At 40.5% G+C, this 18329-nt stretch overlaps 1 protein-coding gene across 1 annotated transcript; it reads right to left on the bottom strand.

The window, feature by feature from the left end:
* Positions 1–531: 531 nt before the first annotated feature.
* On the bottom strand, positions 532–16782 carry RAB18 (RAB18, member RAS oncogene family). Its single transcript, XM_083823649.1, has 7 exons — positions 16616–16782; positions 14653–14708; positions 8565–8626; positions 6537–6609; positions 4314–4432; positions 4170–4236; positions 532–2671 (listed from the first exon to the last, which is right to left on the bottom strand). The coding sequence occupies exons 1-7, from the start codon at positions 16681–16683 to the stop codon at positions 2496–2498; spliced, it is 621 nt and encodes a 206-aa protein (XP_083679775.1). The 5' UTR covers positions 16684–16782; the 3' UTR covers positions 532–2495.
* Between the last annotated feature and the right edge of the window lie 1547 nt (positions 16783–18329).

The raw sequence follows: 18329 nt of genomic DNA, 5'->3' as shown, positions 1-18329 counted from the left end.
AGAAATTGTGATGCAGCCTGCAGTAGTTTTAGACATAGTTGCATGACAGCCAAAACAGTGAAACTGTACTTGGAAAAAATACTGATACAATTCTGACCTGCACATAGAAAACATCGGAAGTATGGTAACAGTCTCATTTGAAAGATGGCAACCAAAAACAAAAGAAAGGGTTCGAAACAAAGAATGTAGCAGAGCCAAAGTAATTGATGCTAAATTTGCTCTAAGGTACGGGAAGCACAGGAACCTACCACCCTCCAGTACACAGCTTCTTGAGGAAGGAGGGAAGTGAAACTCTAGGAAAAGCCATTCCCCACAGACATAGCTAAACAGGCTTAAAAGAGGAAAGATAGAAAAGCTTGTTGCAAGTCAAGAGCTTGTTTCAATTAGAAAATGCCTTTTTTTTTTTTCTTTTAAATACAAGACTGCTAAGTGTTCTGAGTCTTACTAAGTAGATTACTAAGCAGGCTGTTTCAGAATACTCCTCTCCCCCCCCCCCCCCCCCCCAACCCCCCAAAAGAATTTGCAGGGAAAGAAGGAGCAAATGAGTTTATTCTTCACAGAACAATCCCTACTATTCACAGTACCCTGCAGTTCCTCCCTTTGTGAAGGGAAGCTGTCAGATCTGGCCAAGTCAGAATAAAAGATGAATCCTGGTCCTGTGATAAAAGGACCTTTCTGAGATAAACTAAAAATTAAGTCTCTTCCTTATATAGGGATGTATCCAGACTAGAGGGAAAAACAGGTATGTAAATAAATTGCAGGCCTCTTCCTGTATTACGATACTTGCCCAATATTACTGAAATTAAAACTGAGTAAGTTTATATTATGTTTCCACAAGTTTCCTCTACTGCTAACATACACAAAACTGGTAACCAGTGGCCTCAATACTAACAAATAAGATTTGCTCAGTCCACATATTCTGCATCATGAAACAGTAATACAAAGCTAACATTTTAATACAATATGTATGTGTATTTAATATCAATTACATTTACATATTTAAATTATCCTACTACATTAACAATACTATAGATACAATATTTGGTAAAAACAACTAGCACGGTTAAGTCTTCAAATTTGGTATTGTTTTCTAGCAAGTGTCAAACAATAGAAAACCAAATTTCCATGTGAAAAGTGTATTTTAAGAGAAGCAGCCAAGACCTGCTGCAAAATACAGATCATGTATGCTAACATGTACACAAAACCTTGCAGTAATAAAAGGTAGTCATTCACTGTATTTACAAGAAATTGCCCAATAGTTCGGTTACTGATTGCACTATAGTGATTATTAAAAAAAATTTAAAATCAACACAGCATCCTCATCTTGTCCTTCAAAACTCAGAAACGATTCCTGTGTAAGAAGTGACCTTGTTTAAATTGCACGTGCTGGAAAATATACAACTTTACAATAGAAAGAGGTTAGAAAAGTTGAATACTGTGGAAAAAAATTTATTAGCCTATACAAGTCTTCTGAAACAAACCATTGGCTTTGATACAGTAAATTCAAGTGAATACTCATTGCAATAGTATTTTCCATACAGAAGCCCTAGAGCTTCCCACTTAGTGTCTGTGACAGGAAGTTATATTTCTGAACAGATAGCCACACAAAGCAGACATGTAATAGTGATCTTCACAGCCATAGTGAGCTACAGTTTGATAGTTATATTACAAACATTTAAGAAAATTAGGCATCTGTACTGAAGTGTGGCAAACTGATTCACAATGAAAGAACAAAGATGTCATTTAGATCCCTTGCCAAAATGAAGACTTTCTACAGCAGGTGTAGAGTAGACTGCATAATAAAAACCTAGAGTGCAAGAGTACCACAAATTGAGTATATAAATATCACAGGATTAAAACTCCAGTTAAGCCATCAACTGAAGTGATGATTAAAAAGAAAAATGGGCATCTCCCAGCTTTGCAAAAGAAGCTTTCAAAGCATCTCTTCCAGAAGGTGCTGATATCAACTGTGGCCTGTGCCAATTTGTATTTTAGACAGCTTTGCTGAAAGAAAAATTCAGCATTTGTCTAAAAGCTGTATAATCGTGCTTTTTTAATATCATAAAAAGCATCTACTAGAAGAGATGAAATGTAACATAGCTGACATTGTTTTTAAGATCTGTGCACACTATATAGTTCTGTAATTTAAACAGTATTTAAAAACAAGAGAAAAAGCAGACAATGTAGTGATGTGTTAGATGGACTTGTTTAGAATAGTTACATGATGGATGTATGCAGTCAAAACTTTTAGTGCATTTGTTCTTGCACGTTATTTATGCTACTTATAAAAACCTGAAGATCGCAAATTGGGCATGCTTACCATAACATTTTCAAACTGGGAAAGCTGCAGAACAATTTTCCTACTAGTGTTCACTGCCATGATACAAAACAAATATGTGCAAACTGCAAGGTCCCTAAAAATAGCATTTAATGAGTTTATTTACAGAAAGATGTCACTATCTGTTTAAATATGCAAAGAATAAGCTTCCCAAAGTTTATAACATAGAACAATATCCACCGCACGCGCCTCCTGCATATCCTTCTTCCTTGTTTGTTAATTTTACACCTCTGTTTTGGCTCTCACTCTCCCACAGTCCTGGAGTCTGAATGATTTTTTCAACAAGTTCTTCAAAGGCACACTGTACACCATCACATGTTTTTGCGCTTGCCTCTGGAAAAGGGGAATTTGCAAGAAGTCAAATGTTAGCATAGCTTCCAATAACTTGTTTAGTATTTTTTCTTTAAGTCAAGTCTTAGCCTACTACCTAGACTTACAACTTCTACAACACATACTATAACATGTAGCAGTGCCAGAATTAGCAAGTATGCAGATTTTTGTTGCCACAAAGTCTTTTGAGCTGCTGCTTTATTAAAAGAGCTTTCAAACTGAATGTCACTAGAGTATATGGAGACGGGTTATTTTTTTCTGTGGAAAGCAGTTCAATAAAGGGAAAAAAGTCTGAAAAACCTGGTTGCTCTAAGAACTGCAGTACTGCTACATCATAAGAAGCAAAGGACTCCCTATTGTAGGATTCTAGGTCAGCCTCCATAGAACTATTCTGATAATAAGCAATAAGTGATCTCATTTCTTCTGCAGTTAGCATAATTCTTGGTAATCTCATCCAGGAGTCTTTCTTTCATTACACCCAAGAAACATTGCTTACAGGGTACTTTATGTGAGCAAACAGATACCATCTGTAACTGTTCAATTCCACTAAGGCTTGCCTTGTTCTTCTATACAGCTATGCAGACACTTAGCTCACACGCACACATATATCTATTTTCAGTTTCATGTTTCTTTTTATCTTCCATACACTTAACAGCTTACGCCTCAACTTTGAGCTTTTTCCATTTTCACATCTGACAATGAAGCCAGAAAGAAACACTGCAGGATTCTAGGCAAAGAAATGTCCTTAGTCAAAGATGAGGAACACAAGCTGAAGTACAGGACACGTCAGTGAACTGCTTTGGTACTGGAGTCATCCTATAAAGTAATCCTTGCTGATCCTTAAATGAAACAGGTAATAAACTTGTGCATAAAGAATCACTTCACCACCCACTTTAATTTATCATTACAAGGCTTTGCCTACAAAACCCATCTCATTTGCAGAAAGATGAGACCAGCATCTTTCCTTCACTCATGACTATGTCACTATTCCATCCTACCCACCATTTACAAGTTAATTATATTCCCACCTATTTTTACATCAAAGTTCTAACACAGATTTGTCACGTACCAACTCTTTGCTGAAGAGCTGAAATACTGAAATAAAGTACTGAACACTGCATACTGAAAGCTGGCCATTAGTACTAGTTCTCCCTCTTTCATTTTGCTTCTGTTATTAACTCAACAACTAGGCCCGGACCAAAAAATAAATAAAAAAAACAAAGCAAAACCAGGTTTTGTCAGACTACAGTAGATACTGCATTCCACCCATAATCCTTACTGACCACTCCAGTATATTAACCCACAGCTAGACTAGACTTTTGGGCATATTTACAGACAGTTTTAAAGAAGACAGGTATATTTATCATCTTTGTACCTACTGCAGCTGAGAAATACCACTAACTGAACTGCATGTATAAAAACTATGAATCCTACAAAAATAGTACTTTCATTATGTAATAAAAAAAATTAAGTAAAATCTCCACAAATGCCTGTAACGTACCTATGAACAACATGGAATGTTTTCTTGCAAATTTGAGACCTTCATTTCTGTCAACTTCACGGTTTTCCTATAAGACACAGTATTAATATGTATTCTTAACAAAATATATCAACAGAATGCTTACTGCAATTGAATTCAGTTTACCTTATCAATCTTGTTTCCAACGAGCATTTTCACTATGTCATTCCTTGTGCAGTACGTTTCCAGTTCATTTAACCAGTTATCCAGCTTGGCAAAAGTATCTCTTCTCGTGACATCGTAAACTGAAAGATATCAGCAATATTATGTCACAATATTTTTCTACAATATAAAGAAATACAGCTTACATTTGAAAAGGTGCAAAAATTATGTTTTTTGAATTAGAAAACCAAAGGAGCCCCAAGAATTCCAGTTTACACTTCATTCACCAGCTCCAATCATTGATGATAACAATCTTAAGAGTTGCTCTGCATTAGTATCTACTGTTCTCAGATTCATTTATGTTTAGACAGTCTAGATGACAGAGTCTATCATTCTCCAAAGAATCCTGTACTTGCAAACCCCTGATAGAGGATACTTGTTAACACCAGTATACCTAAGATATGCCAAGAAGATGTCATGACCTTCTGTACCGATTACATCTCACTTTCGATTACTAAGAGCGTTATTTATACAATGCTGCTGCTACGCTACTGTTAGAATCATAGTCATCTAGGTTGGGAAAGACCTTAAGGGCATCAAGTTCAACCACCAACATGATCTACCAAGTTCCATCACTAAACCGTGTCCCTCAGTGCCATGTCCAGACATCTCTTAACACTACCAAGGCTGTGGACTCCACCACTTCCCTGGGCAGCCCATTCCAATGCTTGATGACCCTCTCCATGAAGAAATTGGTCTTAATATCCAACCTAAGCCTCCCCTGCCACAACTTGAGACCCATTTCCTTGTGTACTGTCACTTGTCACTTGAAAAGAGGGACAAACACCCTCCTTGCTGCAACCTCTTTTCAGGCAGTTCTAGAGAGCAATGAGGTCTTTCCTCAGTCTCCTCTTCTCCAGACTAAAACAACCCCAGTTCCTTCAGTCACTCCTCGTTTAGCCAACAAAGTGAAGTGACCACCAAATCCTCACAAATACTAATAAAATACTGAATCCTCGGCATTTTAGTGTTTCAAGCTACTTAGCTTGTGTATGGGATATAAGTTACAAGAGGCACCAGGAGCAGAAAGGGCAGACAGAAAGCAGACCTTGTTAGATCTAAATTCCTCTAGGCAGTGACTATCTAATAACGGCCATTTCAAGCTATGAAAATGTTTTTTCCTTCACTCTCATTTGCCATGTGCAGATGGACACAAACAGTTGGTTTCAATCAAACCTATGTTTTGGCTTGCAAGAACAGACTTACTTCTAGGGAGCTGTTTGGTAAAGAAATAGTAGGAGATTATTTTTTAAAAAAGTTAGAGGGCTAATCTCAACAGCAGAGCTCTCTAGCTCCTAAATAGCACTTGCTTACTTTTAAAGCTTTCAACACTAAGTGGCAAGTTCAGTGACAGTGACCAAGTAACTTGACAAGACGTGCCTTCACAGTGTCTTCCTATATCAGGAAGATAATGGAACTTGAGAAACAGTATGTACAAAACCAAACCTACCACGAAATCATGGCCCAGGTCATTTTAAATTAAACAGCTGGACTGGACACAATAATTGAAAAAGGTTCAGTCAAGAATCTCTAAAATCAGATAAAACAAAACAACAAAAAAAACCACCATTCCCTGCCCTTAATCTCTTTAATTAGCTCTTTAATTCTAACAGGGGAGCAGCAGAGCTTCATAGGACAGTGCCTAACAGGCTTCATACCCACAACAAAAACAAGAGATACTTCACTACATAGTTGCAATTACGGGTTTTGTGCAGACTGATGCATTGTATGCTCTGATTCTGACAGCATAAGATCACAGCAGTACGAAGACTCAAACAGCAAAAAGAAAGAGTCCCAGTCAAATTCCACCATGTCTACAGTAATTTCATTAGAAAAAAAAAAGAGTCTTTTTTTGACTCTTGGCTTACTAAGCATGGGCATAATACAGAATTAGCAATCAGTGAGCAAATTCCTGGCAGTACAAGGAGAGCTCCAAGCTATCCCTTTGAAAAGCAGCAGCTTTTAAACTCCTGCAAAAATCAGTGGTTCTCAAATTGGTGAGAAAGACTACTCAAGAAAGTGGTTAGACATCAAACTCCAGACCATTTAGTATATGAGCTGTTTGACACACATATAACAACTTTTAATACCGATTTGCCATTATATAAAGGTAACATGAATTTGTGTAGCCCCAATGCACAAGAAAAACACCAACTTACTCAAAATAGCAGGCAAAGGTATACCTACCTAGGATAACACCTTGTGCACCTCTGTAGTAACTGGGTGTTAGTGTTCTGAACCGCTCCTGACCCGCAGTATCCTGAAAAGCCATTCAGAAAGTTCCATTATTCAGAATCTGAGCAGAACCTACTTTAGCTCTCAGGTATCCTACTTCTAGTGAACACACAAAATAAGATTCGGAGTCGTTTAGCACACACAACTAGATGAATAACTGTATTTGTGGCTGCCCGTCATTTTACTGCACATTAACTTTGAGATTCTGTGTAGTCTGTTCTGGGAAACACATTTAAACTGTTAAGTGTAGTGAATAACTGGGCTATACAACAATAACATAGTTATTTCTGCTGAAGCATTTGTTGTGCAGCTAGCAGGGCAGCAGCCAGCCAGAAAGCAGCACTCTAAGATTTTATAACAAGCGTCAAAACCTGTGGCCACAAAAGCAGTTCCCTCACTTCTAACACCTCCATCCACACAGCCACAGTAAATGCATTTAACGTGCTATGACAGAGCTGAAGCAGAAATAAGTCTTTTCTGTTTGTTATTAAACAAAGTCGAATTTACAACCTCAAATTTGAAGTGTCAACAGCTTTGCAAAAAAGCAAGTATTCGAATGCTAATTTCTTGTCAGAGATTAAGTTATAGTACACACTATCTCAGCATTATATATACTGCAGACTTTATGCATCAAAGATTTAAATTAACTTCATCCACGTTATCCCAAGTTAGAAGCTTAAACTTTTTGTCAACTGAAGTCACCTTCATAAAAAAATGAAATGCATCAAGAGAACAAACCACCCCACAACCTTCTCAACACATGAAACAGCGGGGGTTCAAAATGGTTCCCAGCCAAAGAACCTGAATAACTCTCCTTGGCTTTCCAAGTTTCTACAAGTCACTCACTGAATCCCACACATCTCAAGCTGTTTCTGTGTCATGATACAGCTTTCCACGCATTTCCAGTTTACCTCAGACTTATTTCTTCATAGTTGCCAACTGACAAGTCGTTGCAGGTTTTTTTCCTTGTCAAGCCTATGTTCTAGTGAAGATTACTATTTGTCACATTAAGAGAGCAAGTCCCGCTTCTTAACTGAGATATGATGCCCTTTCAAAGCAACATAATTGTAATGGATATTTCATGTTCCGCTACTTTCCAAGGAAGCTGAGAATCAAGGTTTTGTTGTTTCCTGCTACAAGACGTTTGAGCTTGAATACTCAAAAGGTTCAACTCACACAAGCATGGTGCTGCTTTGCAGAATTGAGTATGTAGGGAAAAATTTGAAAGTACTTTTTCTTCCTTCACTTGCCATGAATTTGGAAGCTTTACTTTTAACTAAAGCAAATGTGAACACTAAGGCTAAGACAACAAACTCTGCCTCTCCCTTTTTCAGCTGCATCTGCTACAAATAACAATGACTCAAGCCTGTAAGTCTGTGTGACAGCTAACATTTTTAGGCTACACTACTTTGAGAGGTAACATTTCTGAGCATAATTTGAGCATATAACACAGTAATTCTCAATTAGTATACTATAAATTTCACCTAAAACATTTAGGTTAAGAATTGCATCCTTTTAAAAGCTGTCAAGTACAGAGAAGAACTATGCATGCAGGTAAGTCTCAGATCAGGAAGGGCAATACCTGCATTTTCAAGTGTTCTATAAAGACGTAACATTAAGCAGGTAAGCATACCCTTTAGAAGTTAAAAGAATGTATTACTTCAGAAAAAAAAAAATCTAGGAATGACCACATTTACACTTTCGAAGTCTGAGTGGTTCAGTACCATCCTACTCCTTCTCCTCTCCACTCCTATCCCAGCAGACCCAGAATCAGTATCGCACAAGAAGCTGATAGACAACAGAACTGCCCCATTAGTCAACAGTCCACAGGTCATTCCACCTCCTGAGTGTTCCAGGATTAACCTCCCACTCCTCCAAGTTACCTCCATATTAAAAAGGATTCTATACAACTTAGACATTATACAAGCCATCACTATTCCTGAAACAAAGCAACGCATTAGGAACACAGGCAAGACTTACCCATATCGCTAGTTTAGCTTTGTTTCCATCAACTGAAATAGTTTTCACCTTGAAGTCTACACCTATGGAAGAAAAAAAAAAATACAAACCTTTTAGTTCTTCAAATATACTCCATATTTTTGGAAGAGGGGAAAAAAAAAACAAGTTGTGGTTTGGCAGAAGTAATAAGAGTGAGAGCAAGGTATTGAAGTAACTGATTAAACTTAAAGCTCATGAGGTTATACAGACGAAAGGCTTTTGTAAAAGCCCAAGGACAGTTTAGGCCATTGACTCAAATATTTTACGGAGGCAAGGCAAAAAAAATCATTTCCAATATTAAAATACATATTTCAGAACAAATATTCAAGTTCTGAATCAAATGGGTTAACTTTCTATTCATTACTCATACATGTGTTCTTGAGCATGTTATTGGTCTTGAACAAAATACTTAATACAGGAGCAAACTGTATTCAGGCAGGGGAACAGAGCAAATCCCTCACCATCTCAAACCATCCAATCAAGTCCCATCAAGGTGGTCAGACAGAGGTAAACTGGCACAGACAGAGAATTAGACATCCATCTAATAGGTGACTACCGTCCTGGGAGAAGTAATGTTAGATGACAGCAATTCCTCTAACAGGCATGCCAAATAAGCTCCAGACGACTTGAACGTGCAGTATGCCTCTTATCAGGATTCCAGCAACACCAGGGACTCACTGCTATCACACACGGCGCCCACGAAATGAACAGACAACAACGGTTCTTCTGTTGATAACATACCTCACCATCTGAGGATATTTTTCATTTATTTTTAAATGTGTAGGAGCTAACAGCCTATCACTTGCCCAAGGACAGGCAGTAGAAAACTCAAGCCACAGAGGACAAAATATTGACTGCACAAAGTTAAAGGACAGGTAATACAAGCGAGTTCAAGAGGCTAGGTACGGTCACGTTCCATTTTACTCTCCAACAGACAGTAGCCCTGAAATTAGGTAGAATAGTTGTGTGGAAATTTAACAGCTTTTCTGTTAAACTTGAAAGTTGTTCACATTAAAGTTTTTGCATTTTGAATTAAAACGGCCGTCATTGTATTTGCTGTAAGAATTTCTGTTTTAGCTATTCTAACAGAACATTTAAGTCGTGTTTCAAGGTAAGTGTGCTGCACTTCCATTCCCAAGGCCATGCAGATTACAAACAAGTCTAAGTGGCTGCCAAAAGCACTCAATTTATAAAACCACAGAGTGGACATGGGATGCTTAAGGAACAGTACATTGTAAGCAGATTTACACTATTGTTGATGTTTAAAAGAGCTTCATTAAAAAATACACGATTTGTATTACACCATTTCGCAGCTTCAGCTTACTAGTTTTCCTTGAAGTTTCAAGAACAGATAAAAGCTAGTCAACTGTGACTGCATTTTGCACTGGGAAGCGCCCCTACTCTTATTTCAAGTACAATTTTGGCAATGCACTTTAACATTTGCAGTAACTGAACAGAACTCTCAATTTTTCAGAGGCTAAGACTCTTAATCTCTGACTAAGCAGTAACATAATGCATTACTCCACGCACAAGGATGGTGCTTTATTTTAGAGTTATGTTCAAAAAACCTGCCACTATTAACTTTTTTCTTTTAAACCCCAGTTCTTAGAACTTTACCTAGCTCTCAGAACATTGCTATGCTAGCAAGTTTCCTCAACATGATCCTAAAGAACATCCTGTCATGCCAATTTTGTGGCATTTAGCAGTAACCTCCAGACTAACACCATCTCTTCTTCCACAGTAATGGCATATTTCTTTCCCTGAACTATAAATATCACCATTGCTCAGCTAGGACATCCAACTGCCCACTTACCCGTAAATCTGACATCAGAATCTGTAACTGTAGGTATTACAAGTCTACCAGATCCATACCATAAATCAAAAGCATTTCATAGTAGTTTTGAGAAGGAATTTTCTCTTCCTTAGAGCAAACATTAACTGCCTTTTGAAGCCAGGGTACCCTGCTCCCATTAGATAAATAGCCCTAGCATCTTGTGCCTGCGCAGTTCTGCAATTTTCATTTAATGCCTGCGCACCTTTAAGTTAACTTTAAGCTAGCAGCAAGGTTAAGAGAGAATGCTTTAAATTTTGCATGAGCAATATGAGTAAATTAAGAAACTTAGCGAATAAATCCCACGTATTACAGACTCTTGAAAGAAGTATGAAAATTAACAAAGAGCACAGTAAAATATACCCTTTCAGATGATAAAGACATCGCAAAAATTCTAGCAAACAGAGGAATTCAACATACACAAAAGCCACGAAAGGAGAAGAAATCTTTTAACTATGTAGGTTTTTGATAATCCATTATCTATAGGAGGACACAGAAAACTGCAGAGCTCAAGAAAATCAGGTTAAACTGAACGAGCCGGGTATGTGTGTTCTCTAGAGACTTCAGTGAAACGCAGACATGTTTGTGTGACAAGTGTCAGCTCTAAGCTTGCAAGACAAGGGACGTTTCTAGCCCTGACAACAGAAAGCTGGCGGTGCTTTCCACCATGCCCTGGAAGGCAGCCAGAAAGAAGACACCGTGCTCCACTGCACTCCTGCGTGCTGGCACCTACTGCCCTCCCAAATGGACTCGGCGCTACATGCCAGCACGCTACGGACTTACGGTCTGCAAGGAGCTCTGTCACTTTCACGCTGCCCTTCCTTTTAGGAGTGCTGTATTTACACCCAGGGCAAAATCAGCTGGAGCTTATTATTGGTGTAAAAGGTAACTGACAACTTGGACATCTGGGAGTCACAGGGCTCCAAGTGCATGGAAGGCCAAAAAGCTAAGAGACGCTTGTATGCAATACATTGCTTCACTTATGAAACAAGGCTTGCATTTAGCATTTATCTAGAATCGTTCACACAAGGAATGAGTAAAGACAAGCATGAGCAGTAAGGACAACAGAAAATATCAGCGTATAGTGATCCATCAGATGAAGCCCTGCGAACTAGTTAGCCTCAGAAGAATGCAAGGATGACAGCGATCTGGTAGGATGAATAAGACATGGTTAATCCAGCAGAAGCTACTGAAGTCAAAATATTTGTCAAAGTCAGCTCATCCTCCCGAGGGAAACAGGATTTTTAGAAAATCTGGAATAAAACACTATACAAATCATCAGTTTAGGGTTTAATTTAAATTGCACCCAGGAGCTGTAGGTTTGTGCAAGACACACAAATATTGCATCTCAGCAGGCAAGGGACCAGTCATGCTGCAGTCAAGCCTTAACCCAGTCTTGTGTTTTCATATTTATTTTCTAAAAAAAGACAGACATAACACATTCTCCTCACTTTTTTCTCTAAATAAGAACTCTAGTTCAGCAGTGAGTATGAAGATGACATTACTTGTAGTCAACACACTCATTTTGGAAAAGCACAGTACTCTGCAATCTCAACATACAGACCTTAAAATTAAAAACCCTTCTGTCCCCGAACTCAAAGTGAAATAGTGTTTAATCAGCACAAAGAGAGATCCAAGCCCAGATTCACAAAACATTTTGGCATCTCACCATCTTGCAAATCCCAGAATTTTGCAGCTGGAATCTGTCCTTATGTAGCAGTAAGAACTCACTCACAAATACTTTATCCATATGAACAACAAATCCTGTCCTGAACTGAGAGCTGAGATGTTGCCTCTCAGTAATAAGTCACCAGAAAAATGGAAATGCCATAGCCTAGCACTAAAAAAAAAAAAAAAAAAAAAAAAATCTGTTTCTTTCCCACTTAATATGAAAAAAGGACAAAAGGAATGTGCTATCCCACGAGTGCTCCACACACCATGCTACATTCACAGCTGGGGTTGCAGAAGCTCCGCTCGTTTGAGTATTCTGTGGAGTTTAAGTTTTATATGAGCATGAGTTCATTCTACTTTCCTACACCAGAAGCAGCACCCTACCCTGAGGATGTAGAGTAACCTTGAGTTACAGCTACTGAACAGCCAACAGTTCGCCAACAAGCATGCTGCTGTGCAGTATGATAAATCCCAAAGAGAAGGAATTACTTCAGGAAATAGGTACTTAGTTTCTTAAATAAGTTCACTGACGTCAAGTTTTGACACTGGTAAAAAGTCTTACATACAAACAGCAGATGTTACAGCTACTGAAATACTCCATACATTCCTCCGTTTTTTCCTTTTAGCTCAAACTTGCATCGTGACCTCATGAAACTTTGTCATACTTTCTAGCAAAATTGTTATTAAAACTATTACCTGTCACAAACCACAAAGCCTAACTTCAGTAGATTTAGGTCAATACCGACTAGAGAGAATACCAATCTTGTACATCATCCAATTGAAGATGAGCGCAGTGACACAGGGCTACCTGAAGACTTTATTTTTTAAAACAGCCAAATTAATTTGCATCTTCAATGCACAAACTGGCAATTACTTCCTCATGGCCTACACTGGTCAAAGGGAAACAGCAGCCGCTTAAATGAGTGTTTTGTCCTTTCTGGAACAAATTAAAATAGTTCTTTTGCTGATGAAGCACTGTATTCAGGCTTGATGGCACAAGAAAACTAGCATTTACAAGTTCAATGCCAACTCTGAAATTTTGCCATTGCCCTGTTAGGCAGATATATAAAGTTAGATTAGAGATGCTATAAAAACAACTCCATCCGTGAGTGGATTTCAGTCTTTCCTGAAGTTAAAAAGCCTTCAGAAAGCCATGATCCTTAGGTTTCTTGAGAGGTCAGCAGTGTACGATGTCACTCTGATTTTAAGTGAGCCAGCAGGCAGTACTGCGTCAGTAACATCAGTTGGAAAAACACACCTTTGACATCTGCTCAGGAAACTACACAACCTTACCAGGAAAGCCTTAGCAGTGCTTCGTAGCATATGCCTGTTCACTGCCTTTGCACACGGTCATTCTCCAGCCTTAACATGCTTATAGCGGGGATCCCCAGGTGCAAAGGAGAAGCAAAGCAAGAAAAGGCTGAACAAACAGCGTTAATACACATCTTGTCAATTCCTTATCACTGCGTTTCTCAATGCCCCACATGAAACAGCACTCCTGTACCTTATCTACATTAGTGAAAAACAGATCAATTTGTTTACTTCTGAACCAATTAGGCAGAACTGACTTTGAGCACCAGCAGCTGAACTTAGGGATTTTTTTTTTCATCCAAGCCCTCAGACAGAACTCTTCCTACAGAGGAAGTAAAAAAGTCTTTTTTTTGCTGCAATAAATTGTATAGAAAAGTCACCTTTATTTTCCAATACAGCAGTTGCTCATTTGGGACAGACTGTCATCAAAGGATGCAAAATGAAACTTCTAAGAACATGATGCAGCTATCTCACAGTGTATCCCACACTCTGCATTACTCTCCTCTAGCACAATTGATTTCGCTGCTGGAAGGCATCACACCAACACAGCATGACACGTCACTCCTTTTTTCCCCAGCAGCTCTAGATTCTTGGCTCTCTCTATACTTTATTTTTTCATTTTCAAGAGTATTAGCTGCCAAGGAACTGCTTACTAACTAGAAGAGAAAAAAAAAAAACATTGTAATTTCTTCCCTCTAGAAGAAAAGCAGAAGCCACACGTTGTCTAGTGCACTCTAGTATTGTTGGAAGTTGCAAAAGCTGACATCCTCTAATAAAGAGAGTCCTAAGTACTCTTAGCACTTAAGCTACCCAAGTATCTTGTTACATAGAACAAGTTCTGGACAGCAGTAGTACTATTCAAGCGTAAATAAAAGTGATAAATCAGTAGGAGACATAACAGTTGCTGCTACATTTCCATTTTAACAAGAATTGCTGGCAAACTCCGAACTGCAGATTGCTGTACTAGGCCTGTCCTCTACCCATAACTTAGGGCTTCCACCTTCATGAACAGTAACATTTACATCTGTTTCCTTAGCCAAGACGATATTTCACCATAAAGGGGACAACTGCAGCCCAGCACAGACAACACTCTGCGCCAATTAGTGCTACACGTTAAAGCTGCGTCCACATCACTCCTTCCTCACAGAAGAACAGACATGACTGAACTTTGCTACCGGTTTGGCAAGTCTGAACTAACTACTGTTTTGTACTGCAGCTGGTACACATTTTTTTCAGGTAGCATCAGCACATACTTACCAATTGTTGCTGCAAGTTCCGGGTCAAATGTATCATCTGTGAATCGCAGCAGAAGGCTGATAGGGATGAAGGAAAAAGAAGAGTTAGTGTTGGTTACTGCAGTATAGCCACAGGAACCAGAAGCCTGTAAATTACAAGTCTGAAAGTATCAGCAAGATCGCACAGCTAAAGAAAAACACGCCTCATTTTCCATCCCTTCCATCCTATAAAAAACAAAGAAAGGGGAAAAAAATCTAGTAGCCGTACTCTGAAAGGAGAGCCCGTTACAGTGTGCCTCTCTGAAAAAATTACCCTTCAGGTTGTCAGGTCAGTTGTCTGAACAGAGCCATGGCCTGCTTCTCAAAGTGTTTTGCTTCTATCTTATTCTATTTTTATTCTCCCAGAATTCGGTACAAATGTAAGATTGTTTTCATTTTGTATTGCCTCACACAGTACTTCTGCAAGCTTAAGAAGAAAATTCCAAGCCAGCGTTTTATCCCAGAAATAACTCCTTGTACTGGGCATGCAGCAGAACAATAAGGACTACACCCATCACAAATAAACACACAGAAGTGTAACAATGGAAAGAGCTCCACACCATTTTACAGTTTTGTATCCTTTCTGTATATCTAATGGCTTTCACATGCAGCATTTCCCCCTATCCATGGATGTTTGCTACCAATAGAAGAGCCACAACCAGGATTTGCCAGCACATCACATTACAGTAGGAGGGTCCTTCCTAGAAGTACCCATAAAGCCACAGTGCTTGTACCAAATATAAATACTCCAGCAAGACACAGAGTTTCTTAGTATACTGTTGGTTCGGTTTTGTTTGTTTAAATTAGTAACCTTATTCATCTGTGGCAAGTGCATATTGCCATGTGGCAGACAGCTGTTGGCTATGACTGACAGCTTCTGTCCATTTCCAGGCCAGAGAAACAAAGCAAGGCCCTGTTTACTTTTTGCTAGATGCTATTTGAGAGCAGCTATTTTTAGTACAACCAGCACTAATTTTGCCATATTTAAGTGAAACGGAGAACCTTCATACTGCCACTAGAATAAGAACATCAGTTTACACGACCTGAGAGCTAAACTCAGCCGACCTCTCCTTTCCCCACCATTATTTCACACGCAGGCATCTCCCACAAATACAGTGCAAATCACAGGGACCAGGTGTCAGATGCAGCATTTGGACGGGATGTCAGGACTCCAACCAATCCCACGTCAGGCTAATGAGTTTAACAGCTGACAATTCCTACTCGAGGAGCAGGTAAGCAATGACAATCCAAGATGTTATTGTTTCACAGCAATTTTATTCTCTTTACCTATAAGCAGTCTCTCGTAACGACATTTCTGAATTGCAGAAATAAGCATACACACAGGCATATAAAAATTTGGGCATGCTGTGTCACATGCCCACACATAAAAGAATCACGTCAATTAAAAGAAATTATGCCTGTCACCAGATTATTGATTCAGTAGCTAGCTCAAAGCAGTGACTGACAGGTTTTTAATTAGTGGGGTTTGTTGTTTTTCTTCTAATTAACGATTTATATGTTATTTAGGGCCACGAAAGGAGACTAAGATTACTGCCATAAAAACGAGAAATTAAGCATGAGTAGCGCGGGACATTCCCAGATTGCGTCTGCATTTTTGTCTCATTTCCTTTGCTAAAACCATGGAACTGTCGAAGAATAAGGAAAAAATACTAGGACAAAAAGAGGCAGCTTGGACAAAAGCCACCAAAAGGGTGCCACACACGACCCCCAGCCCCTGAAACACGCCCATTTCACGCCCTAAGCCGCAGAGGGAGGCCCGGGTGCCCCTGACAGGGCTCAGCGCCTCAGCCCCCCCCGCTGGGCCAGGGCCGAGGGAGGCCGGGGCGGGCCGGGCCCTGCTGAGGGCAGGCCGCGCCCAGAGGCCGGGCGTCCAGCGCGTCGCCCCCGGGCCTCTGCCCCGCCGGGAAACGTTGGCAGCCCCTCACCTGGACTTGCCGACGCCGCTCTCGCCGATGATGAGGATCTTCAGCGTGGTCAGCACGTCCTCGTCCATCCCGCCCGCCCCGCACGGCGCGGCCCTGCCCGGCCCCGCCGCCCGCCCGCCGCTCCCTGACCCGGCCGCGGCGGCACCGCCTGCGCATGCGCCTCCCCCCCCCCGCCGCCGCCGCCACAGCCGCCACAACAGCACCGCGCATGCGCGCCGGGACCGGTGGGGGTGGTGAAGGCGGGGGAGGAGGGAGAACGGCGCCCCCGCCCCGCTCGTGGAGCATGCGCAGAGGGGAGGGAGGGGGCAACCGCTTGTTTACAGCGGGCGGGGCGAAGGGCGGGAGGGGCGCGCATGCGCGGTGTGTGGGAGGGGGTCAGGGCTGAGGGGGCTGCTTGGGGGGGGGAGTAGGGAATCTGAGGGGGTGTCAGGGCTGAGGGGGCTGGCAGCCAGCTACTTGCAGCACTAAACAGTCAGCAAAGGGGCTCCACTATCACCAGCCTCTTACGTCCAGCAGTGCAGGCCAAGTGGCATGACACTGCATCCTTTCTGCCACCTCTAAGCATATCAATAACACTCTGGCCAGTGATCTCAGCTTAACCTTTTATTTCCCACCTCACGCATCCAGCATGCTTAGGGGTAGTACTTTGTTTCCAGGTAAAGGTGAATCCTTTCACTGGACACGCTTCATTATGAAAATGATGAAATTGAGAGTGGAAAGGTGTGGACCCTGAAAGGCACTTTCTCAGACAAACACGCAGCGTATGTTTGCGTTTCTCAAAATCGTTGGGGGACGAAAGCTGGGTGGTGCCTCTCAGGTTGCTGCTGCTGAGGAAGGTTTGAGAAAGATAAAAAGACTGTAGATAATTTGCAGAAAAACATACCCGGCAGAGTCCTCTATTAAAAACACCTAAATGTTCTTCTAAACCTGATTGCAATGAGAAAACCTCTTTATAACTAATTTGGCTACCCTGCTATTACAGCTCAAAACCTGCCTCTGACCGTGTGTAAGCAAGTGAATTGCCTTTAATATTAATCAAACGCATGTCTGATGTGGGGCTGAAATTGTCCTTGGTCTTTGCTGTCGCTCTTGGGCCAGCAAGACAGCCTCTTCTCGTCTCCAAACACTGACTCTGCAGCCTAAGTGAAAGGCCTGAGGCTCTTCTGCAGTCACTCCAAATGACAGACATCAAGCCACGTCAGCATTTTGCACAAGGCAGGTGTACTTGTGAGACACTGTGGTTGTTTTTGTCAGCGTGCTGGCTATGGAGGGCATAGTTCTTTAGCAGAATAGTGATTTTGCTGGGCAATTGTATTCAACTGAGTTTCAGGGTCCAGACAGTAACCATGCTTTTGCTTTTGAAAAGTAAACAGCTCTGGTGCCTTATTCCTTCCGCCTTCAGGATCTGCTGTCCTGCCTCCTTTGCCTCAGAAAATAAACTCCCAGGATGAGTACAATAATAATAATTATCCTATTAAATTATCGAGGCATATTCTGTAATTAAGCGTGTGCAAATATCTGGCTGTGTGTGAACTGTGACTGTTTATTAGTAATAACCTGAGATTTCTTGAGGGTGTGATTTAGTTTTCTTGGTGTGGATTATGCTTTGGAGTGACACAAGAAGAGAGTGTGTCTATACTCTGCAGTTTGTATTGCAGTGTATAGGAGCTGTGGGATCTTAGCATGTAGCAGGATGAGAATTTGAATTTGGAAG

This window comes from Anser anser (assembly GCF_964211835.1).
Source record: "Anser anser genome assembly, chromosome: 2".
Classification (NCBI taxonomy): Eukaryota; Metazoa; Chordata; class Aves; order Anseriformes; family Anatidae; genus Anser; species Anser anser.
This window is presented reverse-complemented; position numbering and strand designations above follow the sequence as displayed.

Coding starts and splice junctions, on each gene's coding strand:
- RAB18 (XM_083823649.1), bottom strand. CDS start 16,683: ATGGACGAGGACGTGCTGACCACGCTGAAGATCCTCATCATCGGCGAG. Junction 4,433..6,536: donor TGCACAAGGTGTTATCCTAG/GTAGGTATACCT, acceptor GATATCTTTCAG/TTTACGATGTCACGAGAAGA. Junction 4,237..4,313: donor TTGGAAACAAGATTGATAAG/GTAAACTGAATT, acceptor TGTGTCTTATAG/GAAAACCGTGAAGTTGACAG.